This window comes from Ornithorhynchus anatinus, chromosome 19 (assembly GCF_004115215.2).
Source record: "Ornithorhynchus anatinus isolate Pmale09 chromosome 19, mOrnAna1.pri.v4, whole genome shotgun sequence".
Lineage (NCBI taxonomy): Eukaryota > Metazoa > Chordata > Mammalia > Monotremata > Ornithorhynchidae > Ornithorhynchus > Ornithorhynchus anatinus.
Window position 1 is genome coordinate 25,423,414 of NC_041746.1, and position 24,840 is coordinate 25,448,253.

At 42.2% G+C, this 24,840-nt stretch overlaps 1 protein-coding gene across 3 annotated transcripts in view; it reads right to left on the reverse strand.

Moving 5' to 3' along the window:
• Window positions 1–15,051: 15,051 nt before the first annotated feature.
• Window positions 15,052–24,840, reverse strand: part of UBE3D (ubiquitin protein ligase E3D) — an 83,232-nt gene continuing 73,443 nt past the window's right edge. For all 3 annotated transcript variants that reach the window (XM_029047695.1, XM_029047694.2, XM_029047696.2), the window contains one exon: window positions 15,052–15,615. In XM_029047695.1, the coding sequence (XP_028903528.1) occupies window positions 15,595–15,615 (21 nt within the window). In that variant the 3' untranslated portion in view covers window positions 15,052–15,594. The remainder of the gene's footprint in view (window positions 15,616–24,840) is intronic.

The window sequence follows — 24,840 nt, forward strand, 5'->3', positions numbered from 1 at the left end:
CAGTTCCATTAGCTGGAGAAGCAGGACCGGTCAATCAAGGGTTCTCACATCTCCAGATAACAAACTGGGTGGATTCTGGTTCAACCTGACAGTTCATCCGGAGAGAAGGCTGCCATCCATTGCTGATACAGCTCGAGCATCCTTGAAATGGGAAACTCACAAGCGTGAGGCAGTGGTAAAACTCAGGATGACCCTGGTCCCCTCCAGGACACTGCACAGTGCAAAGATGAACAATTAATAGACCCTCGTGTTGCCCTTCAGCTGGAGCCTGGTCTTGACTACTGTAGCAACCCCCCAGAGAGAGAACACCTGGGGAAAATTGTCCAAACAGAAGGTTCCTCTTATTTTAGCATGAGGAGGTCGATGGAATCTAATTTTTTTTCTTTAAATGATATTTGTGAAGCACTTCCTATGTGTCAAACACTGTTCTAAGTGCTGGTGTAGGTACAAGTTAATCAGGTCAGATATACGTCCCTGTCCTGCATGAGGCTCACAGCCTAAGTAGGAGGGAGAACAGGTATTGAATTCCCATTTCCTCCAGACTGTAAGCTTGCTGTGGGCAGGAATGCATCTGTTATATAGTTCTCTTCAGGTAGTCAGTGTTAAGAAGCAAGGGTGTGTAAAGAGCCCTTAGGTTAGAATAATCTTCCAGAAAAAACAAGGAAAATGATAAACCCAAATCAAGGAGGAGGAAGCCATGAAAAACTCTGAGAAGGAGCAGTCAGTATTTTCACAACCAGGATGATACTGAAATAGATAAGAAGGAGTACCTTGAAATTCAGCTTAAAAACTAAGAACGTTTTTAGATCGTAAGGGACAGTGTGCCTAATTCCCATCTTTTTAATGCTCTCCCTGTGCTTACTTCAGGGTTATGGACCTAGAAACTATTTAATAATGTTGGTATTTGTTAAGCGCTTACTATGTGCAGAGCACTGTTCTAAGCGCTGGGGTAGACACAAGGGAATCTGGTTGTCCCACGTGGGGCTCACAGTCTTCATCCCCATTTTACAGATGAGGTAACTGAGGCACAGAGAAGTGAAGTGACTTGCCCAAGGTCACACAGCAGACAAGTGGCAGAGCTGGGATTTGAACTCATGACCTCTGACTCCAAAGCCCGTGCTCTTTCCACTGAGCCACGCTGCTACAATTATCACTACTACTAGAAGCAGCAGCACAGCCTGAACAACAAAGTCAAAAGAAATTCAGAAATGGCATGTAAGGGAGATGAATTGACTTACTAGCTCAAAGATCACTGATCAATCAATCAGTGGCATTTTTTAAGCACTTACTATGTGCAAAGCACTGCGCTAAGCCCTTGGGAGAGTATGATACAGCGGAATTAGCAGACACATTCCCTGCCCATAATGAGTTTATAGTCTAGAGATCATGCTAATTGTTCCAAGCAAGGCATTCTCTTAAGAATTGAGACTTAAAGGTCACATGGAACATATCTGTTAAACCTCCAGAAGAAGACCAGTTGCCCAGAAGTGGATCATTTTTTCACAAGCCAGTCCAAAAAACCAGGGTTTTTTTTTTCCAACTTTTAAAGATCCCATTTGGGGGAGTTCATGTTCTGAGACTTCATCAAAAAAATGAACTCTGTATAAAGATCTGCACACTTATCGTTAGCAACCTGCAGTTTCTGGATTTCATCTTGTACACTGCACAGCAGTGGTAAATGTCAGCAATACATAACAAAGGCTTAGATGTACCTTGTCATCTGCCACAAAGATGTAAATTTGAAATTTGCTGGATTAGTTCATTTTGAAAATAAAGATAGATTCTTTGGCTAGGATATTTCCCACCATCCCCATCTCCCACTGGAAGCTTGGGTCGTTTCCCGGACCTTAATGGAGTGGGCAAAGAGCAGCAATGCGGCAAGGAGGGAGAAGGGGCAGACAAGAGAATCAATCGATCAGTTGTATTTACTGAGTACTTACTGTGTGTAGAGCACTGTACAATTGGGAGAGTGAAATCCAGTAGGGTTGAAAGACATGATCTCTGCCCTCAGGAAACATACTATCAGTCTGGGGAAACGGGCATTAAAACAGATTGTAAATAGAAGCAGTCCAGTAGATGGATTTGTGCTTTAGTGCTGTGGGAGAGTATCAAAGTGCTTCGTGGATACAAGAGAAATGATAAATAGGAGAAAAGAAGGTGGATGGTGATGAAGATGAGGAAACAGAGTGAGATGAGAATGTTAAAAACACCTAGGGAAAATGAGGTTATTTTGAAGTCATTGAATGTGGGTAATATCTAGCTTCTGTAAGGTCTTCCAAAATAGAAAGACTGACAAGAAAATCAAAAATCATTATTACAGTAAGATGGGATAGAAACCTGTCCCTTTGGGCCAGCTGTTTCCAATTTGACTGCAAATCTCTCTGCTACTGGAAAAAAAAAAACATGTAGTCTGTTTTTCAATAAGGTTCTAACCATAAATGTGTCTTTTTTTCAAGTTACAAAGTGGCTGGATTTAGCCAGCTAGGTACTTAGGCAATTGTATCAGGGCTACGCCATTACCAGTGTGAAAATCTTCTATTTCTGGACTTCAGGCAGTTTATAGGAACTAATTAGATTATTTATCTAATTAGTCCCATTGGAAACAAATGAGTTTCTTTTTTGGACATGAATTATGGAGTGAGTCTATATCAATGCTGAGCTCTATACAGATATCTAATTATCTCTATTTCCATGTACATTTGCTTGCTTCATCTGTAAATTCTCTCTTTAGAAAAAATTAAAATTATTAAAGTGAGATTAATTTCTCCCCTAGAACAACATAACCAAGCTGCAGATTTCTCAAGAACCTGGGATCATTCTGTTATTCTTATACTGGAATATTCCTCGATTCCATGGTCTTTACAAATCAGTCAATGGTATTTATTGAGTACTTCCTGTGTGCAAAACTCAGTACTACGCACTTGGTAGAGTACAATATAACAGAATTGGTAGGCATGTTCCCTTCCCATGCCACGCTTACAGTCTAGACTACCGCAAGAGGGAATCTGTCACTCTATAACACTTTACTGATTTGGAGAAGGCAGTGGCAGGGAAGGGGAAAGGGCTGAGGAGAGCGATGGTCCAGGTGAAAGAGGTGAGAACATTCTGGCATAGCCCAAGGATGGGGCAGAGTGGGTAGAGAGCTCCAGTTACCCAGTGATTTTGATTGTAGATAAAAGGGAGCAGTGAGACTTCCCCACTATCTATGAAGATAGCCAGGCTATGGGTCAAAGATCCAGGGATCTGGAAAAGACAGAATCTCACTTGCCCTGGGATAGTGGCACACAGTCCAGCTGGGAGATGAGGGTGAATAATAACAATAATAACTGTGGTATTTGTTAAGCACATACTACGTGCCAGGCACCAAACTAACCGCTGGAGTGGTTATATGCAAATTGGGTTGGACGCAGTTCCTGTCCCACATGGGGCTCACAGTCTCATCTCCGTTTTACGATGAGGTAACTCAGGCACCGAGAAGTGAAGTGATTGGCCCAAGGTCACACAGCAGACTAAGTGTGTGAGCCCGGATTAAAACCCATGACCTTCTGATTCCAAGGCCTGTGCTCTATCAACTACACCAAGCTGTAGATCACGGGGCATCTAATAACAATAATAATAATAGTAATGATTGTGGTATTTGTGAAGTGCTTTCTATGTGCCAACCACTGTTCTAAGCACAGGGTGGATACAAGCAAATTAGGTTAGACAGAGTCCCTGTCCCACATAGGGCTCACAGTCTTAATCTCCATTTTACAGATGAGGTAATTGAAAAGCAGAGAAGTGAAGTGATTGCCCTTGGTCACACCGCAGACATGAGGTGGAGCCAGGATTAGAAACCAGATCCTTCTAACTCCCAGGTCTGTGCTCTATCCACTAGGCCATTCTGAATTCCTTTCCAGCCTTTTTATACTGGAATCTATTAAAAATAATGGGAAAAGGAGCAAACCAGCCGAAACCCACAGAGACTTGGTGAGGAAGTTAAGATCTTGACTTTCTCTCATCTCTACTCGCTCCTTTGCCCTTTTTCAGCTCCTGTTTCCTTTCAGCTTGTTTTCTTGCTAGTTCCAACAACCCTCTGCTCTCCTCCACCTCAGCAGCTCCTACACTGCTCGACTCCCTGGCTTCAGGCCATCCATGCTTAAATAATGTTCTGCTCTTTTCCCTTCCCCTTCCCTCCTACGCTCAGTTGATGATGTGACAGAACTGCACTGGTTTAAGACATATTGATCTATGATTGGCCTTTTTGATTGTTTTCTTTGTTGTTGTTGTTATTTTTATGGTTCTTGTTAAGTGCTCACTATGTGCCAGGCATTGTACTAAGCGCTGGGGTAGATACAAGCTAATCAAGTTGGACACAGTCCGTATCCCACATGGTGCTCACAGTCTTAATCCCCATTTACCAGATGAGTTAAATGAGGCACAGAGAAGTGAAGTGACTTGCCCAAGTTGCACAGCAGACAAGTGGAAGAGCTGGGATTAGAAACCCAATGCTCTCATGCCTGTGCTCCATCCAGTAGGTTATGCTGCTTCTCAAGTTCACCAAGTCTTCCCCGAGACTATATCATTTTCAAGTGAAACTACCCAGTTTTCTACTATCCAGAAGACAGAATGTTTTCAGGACTAAAACTTGTGAGAGGTTAGGAGAGAAGTGAAAGATATTTGATCCCGGCGGGCTCCCAGACAACATCTCAATGGGGCAGAATCTAGTTAGTGAGCTTGGAATCAGGTCAAGATGCATGACTAACATCCAGCTCTTACAAAAAGGAATAGAGAATCTTTGACGGTCAGCAAACCAGTCCCGAGTTTTATAATTCCTCTAAAAGACAAACTCCGTGTGCCTTCCGTAAGAACTAAAGGATTGCAGGCCAATTATCTCAACTGGATAGGCCCAGGACTGCTTCAGATAATCAAAAGTTTGACTAACCACGCATAATTGGATTTGGCCCGTAGCCAATACTGCTAAAATTTCCCACAATCTTTTTTTTTTCTGAACACATAATGATGTTTCTTTAACTGGCATTTAGATATCTGCTTCTTTTTTCCTATAGGTATATGGCACAAATGGTTAAAAATAACAGCAGTGTGGCTTAGTGGAAAAACCACAGTCTTGGGAGTCAGAGGTCGTGGGTTCTAATCCCAGCTCCGCCACTTGTCAGCTGTGTGACTTCGGGCAATTCACTCCACTTCTATGTGCCTCAGTTACCTCATCTGTAAAATGGGGATTAAGACTGTGAGCCCCACGTGGCACAACCTGACTACCTTGTATTTACCCCAGCATTTAGAACAGTGCTTGGCACATAGTAAGCGCTTAACAAATATCATCATTATTATTGTTATTATTATAACAGGTTAGATGGAGGAAAGGCAACAGGGCCCAGAGACCTGTGAGTAGGGAGACTTACTTGTGCACTAGTCCTTTCTCTTTTTTTTAATGTCAATTCATTCAATCTTATTTATTGAGCATTTACCGTGTGCAGAGCATTGTTCTAAATGCTAGGAAGAGTAAAATACAACAATAAACACATGCATTCCCTGCCCACATGGTTGTTCTAAGCACTGGGGTTAATCAGGCCAGACACAGCCCCTGTCCCACATGGGCCTCACAGTCAAATAGAAGGGAGAACATGTATTAATTCCCTATTTTGCAGTTGAGAAAACTGAGGCACAGAGAAGTTAAGTGACTTGCCCAAGGTTCGCAACAGGCAAGTGGCAGAGCCAGGATTAGCATCCAGGTCCTCTGGCTCCCAGGCCCATGCTTTATCCTCTAGGCTATGCTGCTTCCCTGACTTTCCTGCTGTGTGTGACTGAGAGCAATTCATTTACCTCTCTGTACCCCAACTTCTCCATCTGTGAAATGGGGATTAAATACTTACCCTCCCTTTCTCTCTTTTTGACTGCAGGCCCCATGTGGAACAAGTCTTGTGTCTAATCTTGATTATCTTTTATTTTTCTCAGTGCTTAAGAGGTGCTCAGTGCAGAATACGGACTTCATAAATTCATCACCATTACTATTCTAGAACTAATTTTAAAAAATTTCATATACTTTGGCTACCCTTTAAAACCAGAACCTGAATGACATAATTTAGATCATTCCTTTTGACCCTCCTAAATTAAAAGAGTGCATAAAATACCTTAATTTTGTGCACATCAGTTTCAAAATCTCTATGACTCCACAGAGAACCCTCTGTTTAAATTGTCTTATTTGTTGTTTAACGGTACTTGTTAAGCACTTACTATGTGCCAGGCACTGTACTAAGCACTGGGATAGATACAAAATAATCTCCATGTCCCACGTGGGGCTCACATTCTTAATCCCCATGTTACAGATGAGATATCTGAGGCACAGAGACATGAAATGACTTGCCCAAGGCCACACTGCAGACATGTGTCAGCGCCGGGATTAGTACCCATGTCCTCTGACACCCAGATCCGGTCTCTTTTCATTAGGTCATGCTGCTTCTTGAAAGCTTCTGCTAGAAAAAAAAGTTAACAGGTTCACATATTGGTTAGCAAAATGTATCCCTTGTATCATCGTTATCATTTATTACAATTGGTTAACTCATCTGTATGCTTATAGTTCAATATGCAAAATGCTCTAAACGTTGGTCTGTGAAAATAAGGTTTTTTTTCAGCCAATATTTTCAGTGATGAATTAGAGTTGGATGGGGAAAAGTGGTCCTCTCCTAAATTGCCACTATTCAGTTCTCCTTTATCCCACCCCAATTTGTCTCTGTCTTTGTCCTGTGGCTTTGGCTGGGGTGGGACAGCAGTGAGCAAGTCAAAGATTGAGAAACAATAGCATGAGGAGAAAGGTCCAGAGTGAGGTCGTAAACTCTTCCAGAGTTGCAATCCATTCTCTCACTTTTACTGAACTTTCCTAAAACCCTCTTACAGTGCTGTGCAAACAGTAGGTGCTCAATCAATGTCAATGATCAAGATGATGATGGTGAAGCAGTAAGATCTGAATGACAAAATCAATCAGTGATATTTAATGAGCCCTTTCGGTGGGCAGAACACTGTACTAAGTGCTTGGGAGAGCGCAGTACAGAGTTGGTAGACACATTCCTATCTGGTGTGATTCCTGGGGATTTTTCAACTTCTGTCCCAGACACAGGGTGTTGGTAATCAATCAATCAATCAGCAATGATATTTACTGAGCGCTTAATGTGTGCGGAACCTTGTACTAAGCTCTTGGGAGAACACAATACAGTAGTGCTAGTAGATGCCATCCTTGCTCTCAGAAATCTTGAGCAAGAGTCAGGTTGACTGGATCTTTTAACTTTATGTACTCTCCCAACCCCTCAGTTAAAGAGCGGTATACAACTAAGTGCTTACTGGGTGCAGAACACTGTACTGAGCACTTGGGAGAGTACAATACAGTAGAGTTGGTAGACACAATTCCTGCCCTTAAGGAGCTTAGAGTCTAAATGTAATTGATTGGATAATGTTAATTATACATATCCGTATTTATTTATATTAACATCCATCTCTCCCCTCTAGACTGTAAGTTCTTTGTGAGTAGGAAACATGTCGACCAACTGTCATATTGGACTCTCCCGATCGCTTAGTACAGTGCTCCGCACACAGTAAGAACTCAATAAATACGAGTGATTGATCGATGGGTAACATCCTGTCTGTGCGAGACTGTGAGGTGAGCCAGTACAACTTAAGGGGTTCTGGTAACTGGACCTGGACCATTTTCCTTTCTCCTAAAGCACGATTGATACCTTTTAGAGAATAATTAAGCCTTACTTAAAGCCCATCCTGGGCAATTACCTGCTGCATCTGAGCACTATGGATAGACATTGTTGGAAAGAATTGTGTGGACATTTCAAGTTCTGTGGCAGACAGAGAGAGAGCTGCAGTTGGTGAAATTCAGTCCAGTGAGGGGTCCTGCAGCCAGAGACTGAGAAAGGAAAGGAAGTCACATTCATGGGCTTCCTATGCTGACTGGAGGGGGAAGAATGTTGGGGGAGAATTTGGCCCAGGGGGAGTCAAAGTGAAGTTCTTTTGGCTGAAAGACAAACTTGCCCCTGGCGAGTCTGAAAAAAGAGCTCAGACCTAATTTGACACTGAACAAGCGTGGACAGATTGGAGTCTATGAACAATTCTGACAAGAGAGCAGCCCCCTCGAGCCAGGAATCCACCTGAAAATGGACAACCAGCAGGCCCCACCACCTCATCTGCATTTTGGGAGACCAAATCAGATTTCGTTGACGTGCCCTATTTTTCACTGCCGGATCTCAGTCTCGGAGCCCCTGCCAAATGGCTATACCTTCGTCAATGCCTGTGAGAACCCTGTTGACTAAATTGCTTTTTGCCCAAGTTCGTCAGCACAAAGCAATGCAATTCTGCAGAACAAAGGGAGGAAGAGAGAGTGAGGCCACCTAGAGAATCTAGAGCAGATGGCCCTTATTTTTCTAACAAAACACCCCAGTGTGATGTGTTTGCCAATGGATTGCTTTATGAGCGGCAGTAAAATGAAGTTACCAGTGAGTTTCCTGAACTAAGCAGCCTTTCTTTTTTAAGCAGCTACCCACTTTTGTATGACTGTTTCTCGTTGCTCCTAAAAGTCCCTCCTCAATTTGCACTGCCACCCTTTCAACTAGCACCTCTGGATAACAAAATTAGGACCAAGAGATAACTTTGGAAAGACTAGATAAGGCCGAGTTTTTTCACCTGCCCCAGAGGATGGCCTCAGGAAAAGAGAGATTGAAAAGGATTCAGAGCAGTAAGGGATTGAAAAGGATTCAGAGAAGTAATAGTCAAATGTCTACCAAACTCACTAGGGTTGTCTCAAAAGTTGACTAGAAAGAAAGCTCATAAAAAGGGCTGGTAGACTCCGTCGAAGCTATGAGACCATGGAAAGAGAACTGTCTCAAGAGGATTTTGACCTGTTACTGAGACATCAGGCTAGTTGGAAGATAATTACTTTTCAACACATAGTAAGAGTCGTGACCGAACATTGAAATAGCCTCATCCCTGTAATGAGAGCACTCAACTCAGTCTCTTGGCTAAACCCTGCCTCTGGTAATTGAATTCTACTGATCGTCACTCTCTAAGCAGTTTTCGCTTCCAACGATGGTATTTGTTAAGAGCTTGCTGTATGCCAAGCACTGTACTAAGCGCTGAGTTAGCTACAAGATAATCAGGCTGGAAACAGTACCTGTCCCACATGGGGCTCACAGTGGGAAGAAGAACAAGTACTTAATTACCAATTTTACAGATAAGGAAACTTAGCCAAAGGGAAGTGAAGTGACTTCCCCAAGGTCACAGAGCAGGCAAGTGGCAGAGTCTGGTTTAGAACCCATGTCCTCTGACTCCCAGACCCGTGCTCTTTCCACTAGGCTACGATGCTTCTAGTCAGATTTACAAGAATCATCAGTGTTGCTTCTTTTCAGCAGGTTCAAGAAGGGTCTGGATAAATTCATGGAAGAATCGCCTACCGTGGATTGCTTCAGGGAAAGTCAGGGATGATGGCACTAAGATGTTTATCTAGGAGGGTACAGATAATGATGATAATAATAATAATAATACTTTTATTTGTTAAGCGCTATGTGCCAATCGCTGTTCTAAGTGCTGGGGTAGATGCAAGGTAATCAGGTTGGACACAGTCCCTGTTCCATGTGGGGGTCACAGTCTTGATCCCCATTTTACATATGAAGTAACTGAGGCACAGAGAAGCTAAGTGACTTACCCAAGGTCCCAAGCACGCTACCACCATTGTCAAGGACACGCACCGGTGGCCAGACGCAGTAATAACATTACTCTTGTGTCTTCTGAGTTGTTCAACAAGTGGTGAATTGAACCCCAAGGAAGTTGCATTAGTGTGATGCAAAGCGCGACAGATATGGAGCAAAGTGGAGCATAGTCTTACTGGAATCAATACATACCAAAGACAGAATACTTAGCTCTGCAGTGGCAAAGATGAATAACGAATTTTGTTTGGTTTCACTGCATCCTACTTATCTTCCCCTGCTTCTCGTTTCTCTCCTAAGGGCAATTAGCACAGCGATAGTTTTACAATTACAGAATCCTTTGTGTATTTAATCAATTTGCTATTTTCCTAAGACTGAGCTAGAAATCTAGACTTATAGTCCATAAACCCCTTTATTCCTGGAGAGCCACCTCCCAATTACATGCCCAGGACATGTTTTCATTGCTACTGCTTCCCACGTCACGTTTGCTAGAAATTCAGTGTAGCGAATTTTCATTTTGAGCACAGGGTGTCCTTGGGGTTGGGTGGTGGTGGGGATGGGGAGAGTGCAGGGGAAAAGTTGGAGTGGTAGAGGAGGAGTTCTTGGTTTATCGAAGCTTGAGGACTAGACTTTTGGGCTAGCCTCCTCTTTGGTCTCCCTGCCTTCAGTCTTTCACACTTCCAATCTAAACTACATAGCCGTGCACGGAACATCTCCTTGAAGCTCTGCTCATCTCACAGCTTTCATCTTCACAAAACCCTCCAATGACTTATTTCCCTCTGCATCAAAATGGCAATTCCTCACAACTTTGAGCCTCTCCACCAATTCCCCACCTCTCCCCTCTAGACCTGAAACTTCTTTCGAGCAGGGAAGTGTCTACCAACTCTGTTGTATTGCACTCTCCCAAGCACTCAGTACAGTGCTCTGTACATAATAAGCACTCAATGAATATCACTTACTGATTGATTCAAAGGCAGGGATCACGTCTAATAACTGCAATAATAATAAATATGGTATTTGTTAAGTGCTTACTATGTGCCAGGCACTGTACTAACTGTATTATGCTGTACTTTCCCAAGCGGTTAATACAGTGTTCTGTACACACTAAACACTCAATAAATACCACTGACTGTTTGATTCACCTGTTACTTCCAGTTTACTCTCTCTGTTTTTCCTCTATAGGCATTTAGGGACGCTGACAGTGAGACAGCAACTGGGCAACAAGCTTCATATCAGACCCAAGATTCCCCAGAGTCCAGAAGTGTCAGAACCTTCTCCGTGATGGAGAAAATTGGCTCTAACACACACATGACTTCTCAGTCACTTCTGAACCACAAGTTGGAGAATGCTTTTCAAAAGTTATAAAACAATGGATTTTTTTATTATTTTCAAATCAATGCTGATGGCAGAAAAATGTGCCTTTCCCATCTGTTGCATTTTCCCCAAATGCCCAGGATGGCATTCAGCATGTATGAAGTAAAAGACAGTCTCTTGTCCTTATGGAACATATAGTTCAATGGGAGAAGCACCTTCCTTCATGTGGAAGTAAGGCACTTTTCACACACATAGACCCCCTAACACTTCAAATTTACTATTTAGCACTTGTGCAGAACTCAAATTACAAAGTATTTTGCCACAGTTTTAACAGTTAACAAGCTATAGATCCAATTTCCTGAGAAATGAAGAGAGATAATCAATCATATTTATTAAGCATTTACTGTGTGACAAGCACTGTACTAAGCGCTTAGAAGAATACAATATGACAGAGTTGGTAGACACATTCCCTGCCCATAAGGAGCTTATCTATTTGTCTCTTGGAAGAAAAAGTAGCCAAATGCTTTAGCCTGATTTAAACTCTTACTGGAAAAGCTAGCATTCTTCAGGAAAAATGACCTGTGTTCCTAGGTTTCTGAAAGGGCACATATCTAACTCCTTTTACTCTATTGTCTGCTGTGTGACCTTGGATAAGTCACTTGCCTTTGTGCCTCAGTTTTCTCATCTGTAAAATGGTGATTAAATACCCATTCTACCTTCTCCTTAGAAGTTGTCCCACATGGGATAGGCAATGCTGTGATCTGATTATGCTGTCAGTGCTTAGCACTGTACTTGACACTGTAAGCTTGTTATGGACAGGAAATGTTTCTGTTATATTGTACTCTCCCAAGCACTTAGTACAGAGCTCTGCACACAGTAAGTGCTCAATAAATGTGATCCACTGGCTGACTGATTAGTAGTAGCATTTTCAGAGCTACCAACTTGGTGCAGTGCATTGTACTAGGCATTTGGGAAGTGTCGCATATAGGAGTGGTTTACACTCTAATGGGGATGATAAATATAAAAATATCTATAGAGTGGTCAAAATAAAAGGACTGAGCAGACATAAGGAGGGGGTAAACAAGTTCTGAAGTGCTAGAGACATACACACAGAAGGAGAGAAGAAGAGAATGATATGAAGCGATACAGTCAATAGATCAATGACCTTTATTGACTGCTTACTATGTGCAGAGCACTGTACTACACACTGGAGAGAGCACAACAGGATTCATGGATATGTTTCCTCCCCATAACGACCTTATAGATACAGGGGAAGAGAGAGATATACCCCTCAATTTGCACTTTGAATAAAGGAAGTAAAGCAAAAGGCAACTTTCCTCTGGCAGGCAATTCCAATCTTCAGTAACCCTGACAAAGGACAAGGATTTCCAGGATGAAATGGATTTGATCGACTCCACTCTGGTAAAGATGTTTAATGAGAAACTTTCAGGCTTAAATTATTTTGCTCGTGTATAGGATTCAGTAATAACTGGGCTTTCCTCCCTTAAAAAAGTTGCAGGAAAAAAGGATATATCATTCAGAGAGGCCTTCCAGGCAAGAATTCTGATGGGCTATCCTGCATCTGGGTGAATTAAAGATGGCTGGGAGGTAGAAAAAGAAGCCTATAGGTTCTAACCAAAGGTCTTCTCAGGGAAAATGAATGGGAGAATGGTTCTCCCCAAGAGAACTACTGACTCCATGTTGATTTACGGAATGGCTGCAGAATTTTGGTTGCCTCATAAATGGAATTTTTAAAAAGCCTCATCTTTATCTTTCCGCAAAAATGTTACCACCTTACACTGGATAATGCCAAATTCAACACAGATGGTAGTCTTTGTTAACCCGAAAGATTTTTATGACTTGATAAAATACAGCAGAGAGGAGCAGGTACACTTTATCAGCCTCATCGATTGCTCACTGACCTCATGGAGAATCAGTATTCAAAAGGTCGCTCTCAATATCTTCTAGTGAATTCTCAGCATTTGGAAAATAATTGCTCAGAGATGGAATGCAGAAACATGCCCTGTTCTGAGCACTAGGCCTTAGTTTGTCTTCACCCCTTCATTTGCAAGGAGCTTCGCTTGCTCACCACGATTCCCCCCACCCCCACCCCAAACCACACTATGCTTTCTATAATTTGTGATTGGAGGGGGAGGGGCTACTCCAGCGCTTAGTATAGTGCTTGCCACTTAGTAAGCGCTCAACATGCTCACTGTGGGCAGGGAGTATGTCTATAATATTGGTATTCTCCTAAATGATTAGTTAAGCGCTCTACACATAGTAAATGTTCAATAAATACAATTGAATGATTGATTAAATACCATTAAAAATGTTTCATAATTCGGGTTATCTGAATTAATGCGTTTACTGTACTTTGCGCTTCTTTAAAGTATCACCCTATTGCAACCCCACAGAAATCAATGAAGGGAAATAACCCTTATACTGTCAACTAATTCTTTTCTGTGTTCTACTCCCAAACGCCTGGTGTGTCTGTTCATTTATATGTTAATTTCCTTGTGAACTTTGTCATGCAGCTGAGTTTTTCCTGTGAGGTAAAGGCTTCCAAGAATTTTTCATTTTGATATCAAAGAGGGTTCTGCGGTGATGAAATCATACTTAGCAAAAAAAATAACACCACAACGAGAAAGAAAATCACAAATATTCTTTTAAGTGGATTTTTTACCCATTCAAAACCACAGGAGGGTTAAATACTGCAATAATGGAAGCAGCTAAACTGCTTCAATTAACCAATATGTCAGTAGATTTTTTTCTTCCCCCCAGAATCCGTAAACATTGAACTAATCTTAAAGTCCCTTTCTTAGAAAAAGAAATGGAAGTAATAGATGTAACGTAAAGCAGGTGAGGGGCAACCCTGTATAGAAACCCCAAAGGTACAAATAATTTTAAGTAAAGAGACTGTGGTTCATTTGGTGATGAAATGTTCATTCTTGAAACCATCCATCTCAGGATTCTGGCACATTAATCAAATCATTAGTAAACATGACCAAATTGATCCTAAGGACAATTTAATTGTTTTTCCAAGGTGCTTTTGAAAGCATACTCACCCAAAATATTGAAGCCGACCATTTATTCAGCCTCAGAAAATAGTATCTTCTTGCTCTCACCAGTTAACAGCTTTCTTGCTGCTATAAAAACGCACTTGAAAAACACCAATTGGTATAATGGAGATTTCTTGGGGAAATTATTTTTCCAAATATGCTCAAATGTATATGGAGAATTTAGCTTGAAAAATGGGCTTTTGAAATCAAACAATGGTATTTATTAAGCGCTTACTGTATACAGAACACTGTACTAAGCATTTGGGAGAGTGCAGTAGAAAAGTAAACAGACATATTCCCTGTCCAGAACGAGTTTACAGTCTGGGCGGGGGGGGGGGGGGGGGGGGGGGGGGGGGAAACAAATGCATATAAATAAGTGGTTCTGGGAGAGGGGAAGAACAAAGGGAGTGAGTCAGGGTGGTGCAGAGGGAGTGGGAGAAGAGGAAAGAGGGGCTTAGTCAGGGAAAGCCTCTTGGAGGAGATGGGTCTTCAGTAAGGCTTTGAAGGAGAGGAGAGTAACTGTCTGTAGGATTTGAGGAGGGAGGGCGTTCCAGGCCAGAGGCAGGATGTGGGTGAGGGGTTGGCGCGAGATAGACCAGGGCATGGGATAGAGGGTGTGTATGGCTCAATGCAATCCATTATTGCCCTTGGAAAAACATTTCTAGGGCAGGTTTTAATAATGCTGGTATTTGTTAAGCGCTTACTATGTGCAGGGCACTGTTCTAAGCGCTGAGGTAGATACCGGGTAATCAAGTTGTCCCACCTGAGGCTCACAGTTAATTCCCATTTTACAGATGAGGGAACTGAGGCCCAGAGAAGTTAAGTGACTTGCCCACAGTCACACAGCTGACAAGTGGCGGAGCCGGTATTCGAAGCCATGACCTCTGACTCCCAAGCCCGGGCTCTTTCCACTGAGCCACCTGCTTCCCAGGTTTTACTGACTGCAGTGGACACCCATTCAAGAAAACATGCAGGCTAAGCACTGTGGAAGATGGTTTATTTTTAAAAATGCATTTGTTATTTGATTTTGGGAACAATGTTTGGACAAGTCTTATTTCCCGCTCCATTTGAACAATCATGAAAGTTCTTCAAAGTCTCCCCGGGACTCCTTCTATCAAGATCTGCAGCCTGACCGAACTCATCTGGGCCCCAAAGGGCTTCTTCCTCAGGCCTACCCAGAACCAAAAGGGCCTGTGGTAGTGACCGTGGTATCGATCGGCCATTTGTTTTCCGAGTGGGGATGGCCCAGCCGAGGAGTTAATTTTTCTGTGTGGGGCCGCCCTTCTCTTAGGTCTCTTCTCAGCAGGCAGCTGTAAGGCTCTCTGAAGCTGCAGACTCAGAAAGGGGTTGAGTCAATACTCCCTGGGGTACATAAAGCCACACAGAGTTCCAAGGCATTATGTTGAACACCACAGCGGTTCCGATCTGGACTTCTAGTACCATCTTCTCTCACGGCAGCCTCCTTGGTGTACGATGGACAGGAATGTTCCTTGGCGGAGCAGAGAATGCCCGCGTCCCAATGCTCATAGTTTCAGAAAAGCCACCTGCAACCAAAGCACAATGTGTTACTGTAGCATACAGCCCTTCTGTTCTTGTTGTTTATGGTATCTGTTAAGCACTTACTATGTACCAGGTACTGTACTAAGCACTGGGGTAGATACAAGCTAATCGAGTTGTACACAGTCCCTATCCCATATGGGGCTCACAGTCTTAATCCCCATTTACAGATGAGGGAACTGAGCCACAGAGAAGTGAAGTGACTTGCCAAAAGTCACACAGCAGACAAGTGGCAGAGCCGGGATTAGAACCCATGACTTTCTGACTCCCAGTCCCGTGCTCTATCCATTAGGTCACACTGCTTCTTCTGGGCTAGACTAAGAACCCAAGTGCTTAGTACAGTGCTCTGCACATAGTAAGCACTCAATAAATACTATTAAATGAATGAACCCACCATACAGAAATAATGCCCTTTCATGTCCCGATGAGCCCACTGTGGCACCAAAAGATGTTGGTAAGAGTTACGTGATGTTGACACCTACCCTTGTGGTTAGGGATTCAAACCCGTGGCTTCAATCAGAGTCAATCAAGGACACGGTAAAGGTGCACCCTGACTTTTTCTTTTTGCCACAATTACACTTTCAATCATTTTCTAACAACATCTACACTCACACTTTACGGGATGTGTCCAATTAGCCTTTTTTTAATGAACCATTTGATAGTAATTAAAATCACCCACATGCATGTTAAGGAGAAAAAAATGAGTGACTTTTCATTAGCGCTAAAATAGGGTTGTCATCAAGCACTCTGCATTTTTCTACTGGGAGTAGTTTCAGCTAATTTTCTAGACCCAGAAGAAAGAAAGGTGCAGTTAAGAGTACTTGTGTTAATACATCACCTTTCTCCCACGCCTCTCCCCAGTCCCCCACCCCCGCCATGGGAATTAAAACAGTTCTGGCCTTGGGCAGAGGAAGACTTTTAATTACAAATGTGATTGTGTTAATTGTGTCACAACAGTAACTCTTTTTACCCTATGTGTTTATTCATTTGTCTCATTACACAATGTAGGTGCCTAGAAAACAATGAAGTTTTCGAACTTCTCAGAGAGGATTAGAGACCAGTTTCCAACTCTCTAATGGTTCTCTATGTCTTAGGAGAGAAACGGACAGAAACCTAATGAGTCCCTTCAGTTTGGTGCAAAACATGAATTGGGTTGTAAATTCAAAGACGATACCAGTCAGGGAAGTGAAGGGAAAACCGAGGAGACAGGCGCAGAATTGTAGAATGAAAAGAAGGAGGTTCAGCATGGGAAAATGCCAACGGACATTTATTTGGGGTTTTGGAGCAGCTAACCAGAAAAATCGGAGAGGAGAATTCTGGAAAACTCTTGGTACTGAAAACAACCCTGGAGTCACATGGATCAGGATGGCAGAAGAGCTCATCCATCCTGGGGTAAAATTTACGAACGACAAATACACGCAAGTATAGTTGCGCAGGACGGGGAGGGATGGGATGTAGTTTGGCGGGGCAGGAGGGAGAGCCCTCTCCATTCACCTGGGGAGACATTACACCCACACCTCCTTGCTGTGCAGTTCATCGTTCATGGAGAGGGCAGCAATGAGAAAACTGCAGAGAAGCACGTGGGCTAGCGGATAGATCATGGGCCTGGGAGTCAGAAGGGCCTGGGTTCTAATCCCAGATCCTCCACTTGTCTATTGTGTGACTTGAGGCAAGTCACTTCACTTCTCTATGCCTCAGTTATCTCCTCATCTGTAAAATGGGGATTAACACTGTGAGCCCCATGTGGGACATGGACTGTGTCTGACCTGATTAGTTTGAATCTACCCCAGTGCTTAGTACAGTGGTTGGTATATAGTAAGCGCTTAACAGGTACCATTAAAAAGAAAAGGTTAAGAAAGTCTTCCCTAGCTGGGGAAGGGGCTCAATTGAGAGGGAAATAAAGATTCGTGGATCCCACTCACCACAGTGGGGAAGGGATTATTTAAGCAAAGTTCTTAGAGGGATCAGAGATAAATAATAGAATTCAGAAAGAAGCAAATTGGTTAGCAATAAATCATGGCTTCGAGACACCCCCACCTCCATCATTTTCCAAGTCAAGCTATGTACTTTTCTAACACTAAAAGTGAAGCAAGAGTGAAGAGGGTTTAGCCTGCTTTTGCCCCTCAGGGCTTTTCTTTGAGTTCTCACAGTGATACAAGCATTCAAACTGCAGGTGAAATCAGCCAGACAATACAGGATAAAGTTACACAGCTCTCACTGTGACTGGGTTGGAGAATAAATGCGAAAAAATAAAAGAAGGAGGAAAAACAAAAGCCGTGATAAAGTACCTTTTAAAAACTAGGTCTAATTTCTATGATTCAGCAACCCAAGAACATTATGAGCATTTGGGCATCTAATACTAGGAACTGCAGTCATCTTTTAAAACAGGTAACAGCTGTATAGTGCCTCTGGCTTCTCCGAGTCAAAACCCAGTGAATTAACACATCTTTAAATGCTGACTCCGTCCTCCTTAGCTCTTTTCACAGCAGCCATTTGTTTGAAGTGAAAATAAGAATCTCTGCATTCTACCCAGCAGGCTTTGCCCTCAAAGGCAAACAGCTCAAACCAGGGTAGTGTAAGATTAGAGCTGCAGTTTTGCAGGTTCTGTTGCTGCAGTGCTGGAGGAGTCACGGATGAAGTTAGAGGGCTTGGGATGGATACCGTCACTGTGGAGATTCTTCTCCATTTTCCAACATTTTTCTACAAAAAAAAAAATCCAGTCTATGTTTTCCCACTCCTTGAGAAGTTCCAGTGGCTGCCCATTCAACTCCACATTATAAAGAAACTCCTTACTATGAGCTTTAAAAGCAGTCAATCACCTTGCTCCCACCTAGCTCTCCTAGCTATTCTCCTACTACAACCCAGCCTGCACACTTGGCTCCTCTAATGCCAACCTATTCACTGTACTTTGCTGTCGACCTCTCGCCCACATCCTGCTTCTGGGCTGGAATGCCCTCCCTCTTCATATCTGACAGTGACTCTCCCCACTTTCAAAGCCTTACTGAAGGCACATCTCCTCCATGAGGTCTTCCCTGACTAAGCCCTCATTTCCTTTTCTCCCTTCTGCGTTGCCCTGATTTGCTCCCTTTATTTACCCCACCCTGCCCCTCAGCCACAAACTTCTTATGTCCATATCTTTAATTTATTCTTTTATATCAATGTCTGTCTCCCCTTCCAAAGTGTAAGCTTGTTGGGGTTAGGGAATGTGTCTATTATACTGTATTCTCCCAAGCACGTAGTACAACGCTCTGCACACAGTAAGTGCTCCATAAATACTATTGATACAATTGCTTGATTGATAGAGGAAATCCCAAATATTACATTTGAGATGAACCTGCATGAGAGAGCTATGTTCCTTGAGAAAATAGAGGATCCCCTCACTCCCTAACAGTAGACACCCAAATTAGCAGGGGTTTAGCCAGCTCCCCGAGAGCCTCCGCTTTGTTTCGGGGACTCTGATGTCAGCACATTAAATACTGTTTTATGTTTTTCCACTACCACAGCCTTGTTGTCCCCGCACCCTTCCTGTCTCCCGGTCCACACCCGTCCCCCCACCATAGGACTGCAGGGCAAAGTCCTGAGCCCAGAGAGACTGCTGATGAGGCTAAGGGAGAAGCCCAGAGCCATGGGGCAGCAGCTGTCAATCAGGCACTCTCGCAGACCAATCAAGAAGATGAGGAAAGACGCAATCTTGTGGAAGAATGATCCCTTTTGGCATCCGCTCAACTAATGACTTGAGTTCCGCTGTGCCAACTTGTGATAAAAGTATTCATACCAAATATTGCCAACGGTTGAGCTCTTGTTTGGACAAAGTCTCCCAAGCAGACGACTAAAATGAAATAGGAGAGGAATCTTCCCTCTCTATTTCGGCTTCAAAGTTTGATTATTTCAGGCTTAAAGAGCCTGAAATGTAGACACTGTGGGGGCCAGGGAGGAATCGAGTAAGCAAACAAAAGACCTACTTTACGTTACTAACTAAAAACAGTTTTTCCTCAATCGCAGCTGACAATGCCGGACTGATGTATAAACTTTCAGTGCATATAATTAACATTTTAAATTGGGCTTGAAAATACTGGAATTTGTAAACCTATATAATAATCATTACTTGTAAACAAAATTGAATAATATCTTCAAGCATGACAGCACAAAATAACATTAGCATTTTTGACAAAAGCAGACATTTTGCATGTACTGTAAGAATTGGAGAAAATTAGAATGCATTGAAAAATGTGACTTTCACAATAAATGTGTGAAGAAAGCCCTACTGCGGAGATAGGCAAAACTATCATCTATAAATTCTCCTAAAAATGGAGTGTACGTGAGAGAAAAAGAATCTATTCTGTGTAATGTATATAGATTCACTATTAAATTGGTCTTACGTAAGTATAAATATACAATACACACACACACACATAAAATACTGATGGTATTGATGGGTTTTAAAATCTGAATTTCTTCTCCAAAAATTCTGAATTTCTTCTCCAAAACACTGCTCATTTGTTGGCATGTTTTCTCTTTCTCCCTCCCCAACCTCCAACCATTTTAGATTCTAAATTCCAACAGGCATTGGGTATGGATTTTAAAGGTTTACCCACATTTTATCTCCAAATAATTATTCTTAAAATTAAGGTTGTGAGGAAAAAAATTGACAATTTTACTTAACTTTTCTATAACACTTTATCAAAATAGACTTGTAGATTTCTCATGTTATCTGGAAGGACATAAATGATCCCAAAATGTGTCATGTTTTCCCCACCCAATCTGAAGGGTTTGGAATTTCCTTGGATAACTCTCACCATTGCCAGCATTTACTCATCTTTTGTGTAGCATCATTCTTCTTTCTCCTGAATGCAGCCCTCTTCTCGCAACCAAGATTTGCATATTATTAAACTTTGGATTGACCCTGGAGGCCACTATTTTACATGAAGCAAGCTTGGCTTCATGTTGCCCCATAAACTGAACTTTGTTTAGTCATCTGCATCATTGGCAAATGCCAGAAAGTAATATAAAGGAAGAAATACTTGCCTTACAGATATTGTTATACCTCCACTGTAAACATAAATTAAACTTTAAACCTGATTCTTACCTGAATTAAAAACCCACGGAGTCTCCCTGCAAGAAGTGTGGCCTAATGGATAGAGCATGGACCTGCGAATCAGAAGAACCTGGGTTCTAATCCCAACTCCAACACTTGTCTATCACGTGACCTTGGGCAAATCACTTTACTCAATTCCCACATCTATAAAATGGGGATTAAGACTATGAGCCCCATGAGTGTCTAATCTGATTATTTTGTATCTACCCCAGTGCTTAGAATGGTGCCAGGCACATAGTGAGCACTTAACAAATGCCATTTAAAAAAAACCCCAAAACCTGAAAAACCTATTCCCTTATCATGCCAATTATCAGTCAGTATACACCAGCTATCACATGACTGAAATAGTATTAGCAATAACGGTACTTCTTACGAACATATGTGTGCTGAGCACTGTTCTAAGTGCTGGGAGGCTGAGAGAGAATTTATAGAAGGGAATTAGATATGGTTCCCATCTTTGCCTGGGGTGGGGGTAGGGGTTGATAATCTAAAAGAGCTTTGAGGATGGGTTACCAGTCAGTTCAATCGTATTTATTGAGCACTTACTGCACCAGCACTTAGAACAGTGCTCGGCACATAGTAAGTGCTTAACAAATACCAACATTATTATGCAGAGCACTCTAGTAAGTGCTTAGGAGAATAAAATATAACAGTATAACAGACACATTTCCTGTCCATAGCGAGCTTATAGTCTAGAGGACTTGACCACTCACTACATCTGCTTAAGCTCCATTCTCACTGTCACTGCCATTTTGGAAATGACTGTTTTAGGTCTCCCCTGAATACATGAAAGTATGTTCTGCAATCCAACATGACAGTCAAGCAAAATTTGAGGCCCAACATCTCAAAGCAGCTGTTATACATACATATTATTTTGGAAGCCTAGACCACCTTGAACATGCTGGCTGGGGGGGGCGGGGGGAAGTCAATCATGTCCTCTAGACCTGAAGCTCGTTATGGGCAGTTAGTCCATCGTATTTAATGAGCACTTAATTAAGTGCAGACCACTGTACTAAGCACTTGTGAGTACATAATATACCAGAGAACAGACATATTCCCTATCCATAATGAGCTTACAGTCCAGAAGGAACTTGTTTGCCAAGCACCTGGTAAGCATTCAAATAAATATCATCGATAATTTGCTTCTGGCTAAAGGCTTTCTCCACAGATTCCAATTCCATGAAAATCTAAGAAAAATATGGAAGAAGGGATGGAGTTTAGAGAATTTCTTTAGGCAAACCTCCTTGTTATCTTTAGACCTTAGACACATCTTACTTTTTAGGAGGTGATAAAAACTACCTTTGTTTTCTCCACATTCACTGAACTGGAACTTATAAGTTCAAGGTGGCTGCAAGCCTTTGAAACATACAAGAACATCAAGTAGGTGTTTTGAGGCCTTGTGTATGTTCAGCAACTCTGAGAAATGCAGAAATATTACTTGGTGATCATTTTGCCTTTCAGATATTTATATACATACTTTTACAGACTACTAAAAGAACCACAATACCCTCATTTATGGGATAAAAGTGTTAAAATCGCCTTTTCTAGACATTCCATCAGTCCAGACCTTGGATGTAGAGGATTCATAAGACCTCGATGTCCCAACCTGGTACTCACGCTTTCAACCGAATCAGGTTATACAAAAGAGAAGGTGATTGAATCTGCATTGATGAGGCTGTAGCAATATGGATAAGAAATCACTGCAAGCCAGCAAATCACTGTCAAATGTCAATAAACAACCTTGAATTCATTCATTCAATTGTATTTATTGAGCACTTACTGTGTGCAGAGCACTGTACTAAGTACTTGGGAGAGTACAAGAGAGTACAGAGATGGTAGTCAATCATTTTCCCACCCACAATGAGCTTACAGTCTAAAGGAGAGCACAGACATTAGTATAAATACATATTTTAGGATATCGAACCATCAGGACATTTCCAAACAGAATCTTAGGACTGGAATAAAAACCACCCTTATCCTTGCAAATGGATATCAAAATAAAATACCGACTCCTAAAAAGCTTGTAGCAATGTCTTCCTTCCCTCTAAGAGGGATGAGGAAATCAACTTTGCTTCCCCTCAACCAGCATAAACTATTTTCCTTGGCATTTCTCAGCCTGTACCCTTATATCCATGCACTGACATAAAGAACTGCTGATCAGCATAGCTTCTTTTCGCCCTAAGCAGATTGTCAGCCGTTTGTCACAGTCGCTGCTATGGTAACAGGGTGATGACAGAACTCTTAAACTGCTTGAGTTTTCAGTTCTGCAACTCTATGCCTCAATTAAGACCAACTCACCCAAAAGAACAACTATTGTGGGAGGTTCCCAAGGGTCCCTAAAAAAAGTTCCTCTAAGGGACACAACCTTAATTTCCATTATTTCCTAATTTCATCACTCCTAATTTAAGAGATGCCTTCACTCCAGTAGGGTGTTCTGCCTTGAGATAATACAGAACTATAAAACAAAAAGATGATGCTTCTGATGTCCTAAACTTTAACACTGCCTTTTTGATAACATCGTGGTAATCTGCCTCAGCTCATCCAAGTTTTTGCAGGAAATAGAGCAGCCAAAATAGAATGAATACAAGGAGAAATGTCTTGGGGCTGATTTCGTACATTGCCAAGGAGATTGAAATCTTTTCAATTATTTGGAAAGGGAAGCTTTTGCTGAGAAATATTTTTAATCAATAACAACTTACAGGTTCCAGGGAAGATACATGGGTCTTTTTAGCTCTTGGTTTAAGAGTTTGGGAAACAAAGTTTTCTTGTACATTCCACTGTTCCACAGGGTGCGTGTTCGCTGGGATTTTTTTGTGCATATAACCCCATCAGGAAATCACAAAACCCTCTTCTGACAGTACACATCTATCTGGATAGAACGCAGTGAAGTGTTGGAAAACCCAACTGTGGGCATGCTCACGGAGACAGGGCATGCTCACGGAGACAGTCAAGGTGCTTATATGATAACGTCAGCTTTCCTTAAAGTGGGTTCATTACGAATGCAGTCTCTGCCTTTAAAGTGAGTTTGTACAACCTTCTGCTCCTTTTTCTCGGCTTCTCTCACCTTTACTTCTGCTTCTGAACATTAACAATGACTGAAGCAAAGTGGCAAGGCAGGACATATTTGGCCAAGATCTTAGCATAATGTTGTAAGTTCCAAGGCAGATTGTAAGCTCCTTGAAGTCAGGAATTGTGTACCAACTCTACTGTATTTTACTCCCCTCTAGTAAAATCTATTACTAGATTTTACTCTATTAAAATCATAGTAAGTGATTAATAATTCTGTTATTAGATGGACAGGCTGTAAGCTCCTTGATGGTAGGGATCGTGTCTACTAATTCTCTTGCATTATGTTCTCCCAAGAGCTTAGTACAGTGTTCTTCACCCAGTAAGTGCTCAATAAATCCACTGATTGGTTTATATTGCAGGCAAGGGATCAAAGCACCTTTCTGAGCCACATGACAAATGCCCACCATTTCAATCAATAGTGTTTACTGAACACTTACTGTGTGCACAGCACTGTACTAAGCATTTGGGAGAGTACAATGTAACACACGCATTCCCTGCCCACGAGTTTACTGTCTAGAGGGAGCCGCTTAATCATCTCCCTGGTGATTCTACTGGTTTCCTTCGGTTTAGATGGCCTTATTGGAAAGTAGTCCAAAGGGAAACCGACACACACAGATAAAATGCTTCACGGGATCATGGATTATGAAAAAGGATGTGAAAACTGTGGAGCCTTCCTCCAAAATGGGAGCTGAGTCCTTCCTTTGTCTTTGAAGGGAAATAAAGGCATGTGGAGTGCAGGGCCAAAGAAAACTACCTGTCAATTCATCCCCTCCAGGAGAGATCACTGCTTTTGGCAGAAAGACAGAGGAAGCTTAGGACCGACCTCTCCGTTCTGTTAGATTCAAAGGAAAAGGCCCAAGTTTGCCTCCAGAGAAAGAAGGAAAATGGAGCTTTCTAGCTGGAAGACTGATTTTGTAATCAGGCGAGAACATTCCTTTGGGAAAAGGCAAAAAGGAAGTGGGCAGGAGACATAACTTCAATATAAAGGTTCGAGAAACTCCCTCAGGCACCAAATTATCTAGGTGACTCAGTGCCTTCTGAGGTGACC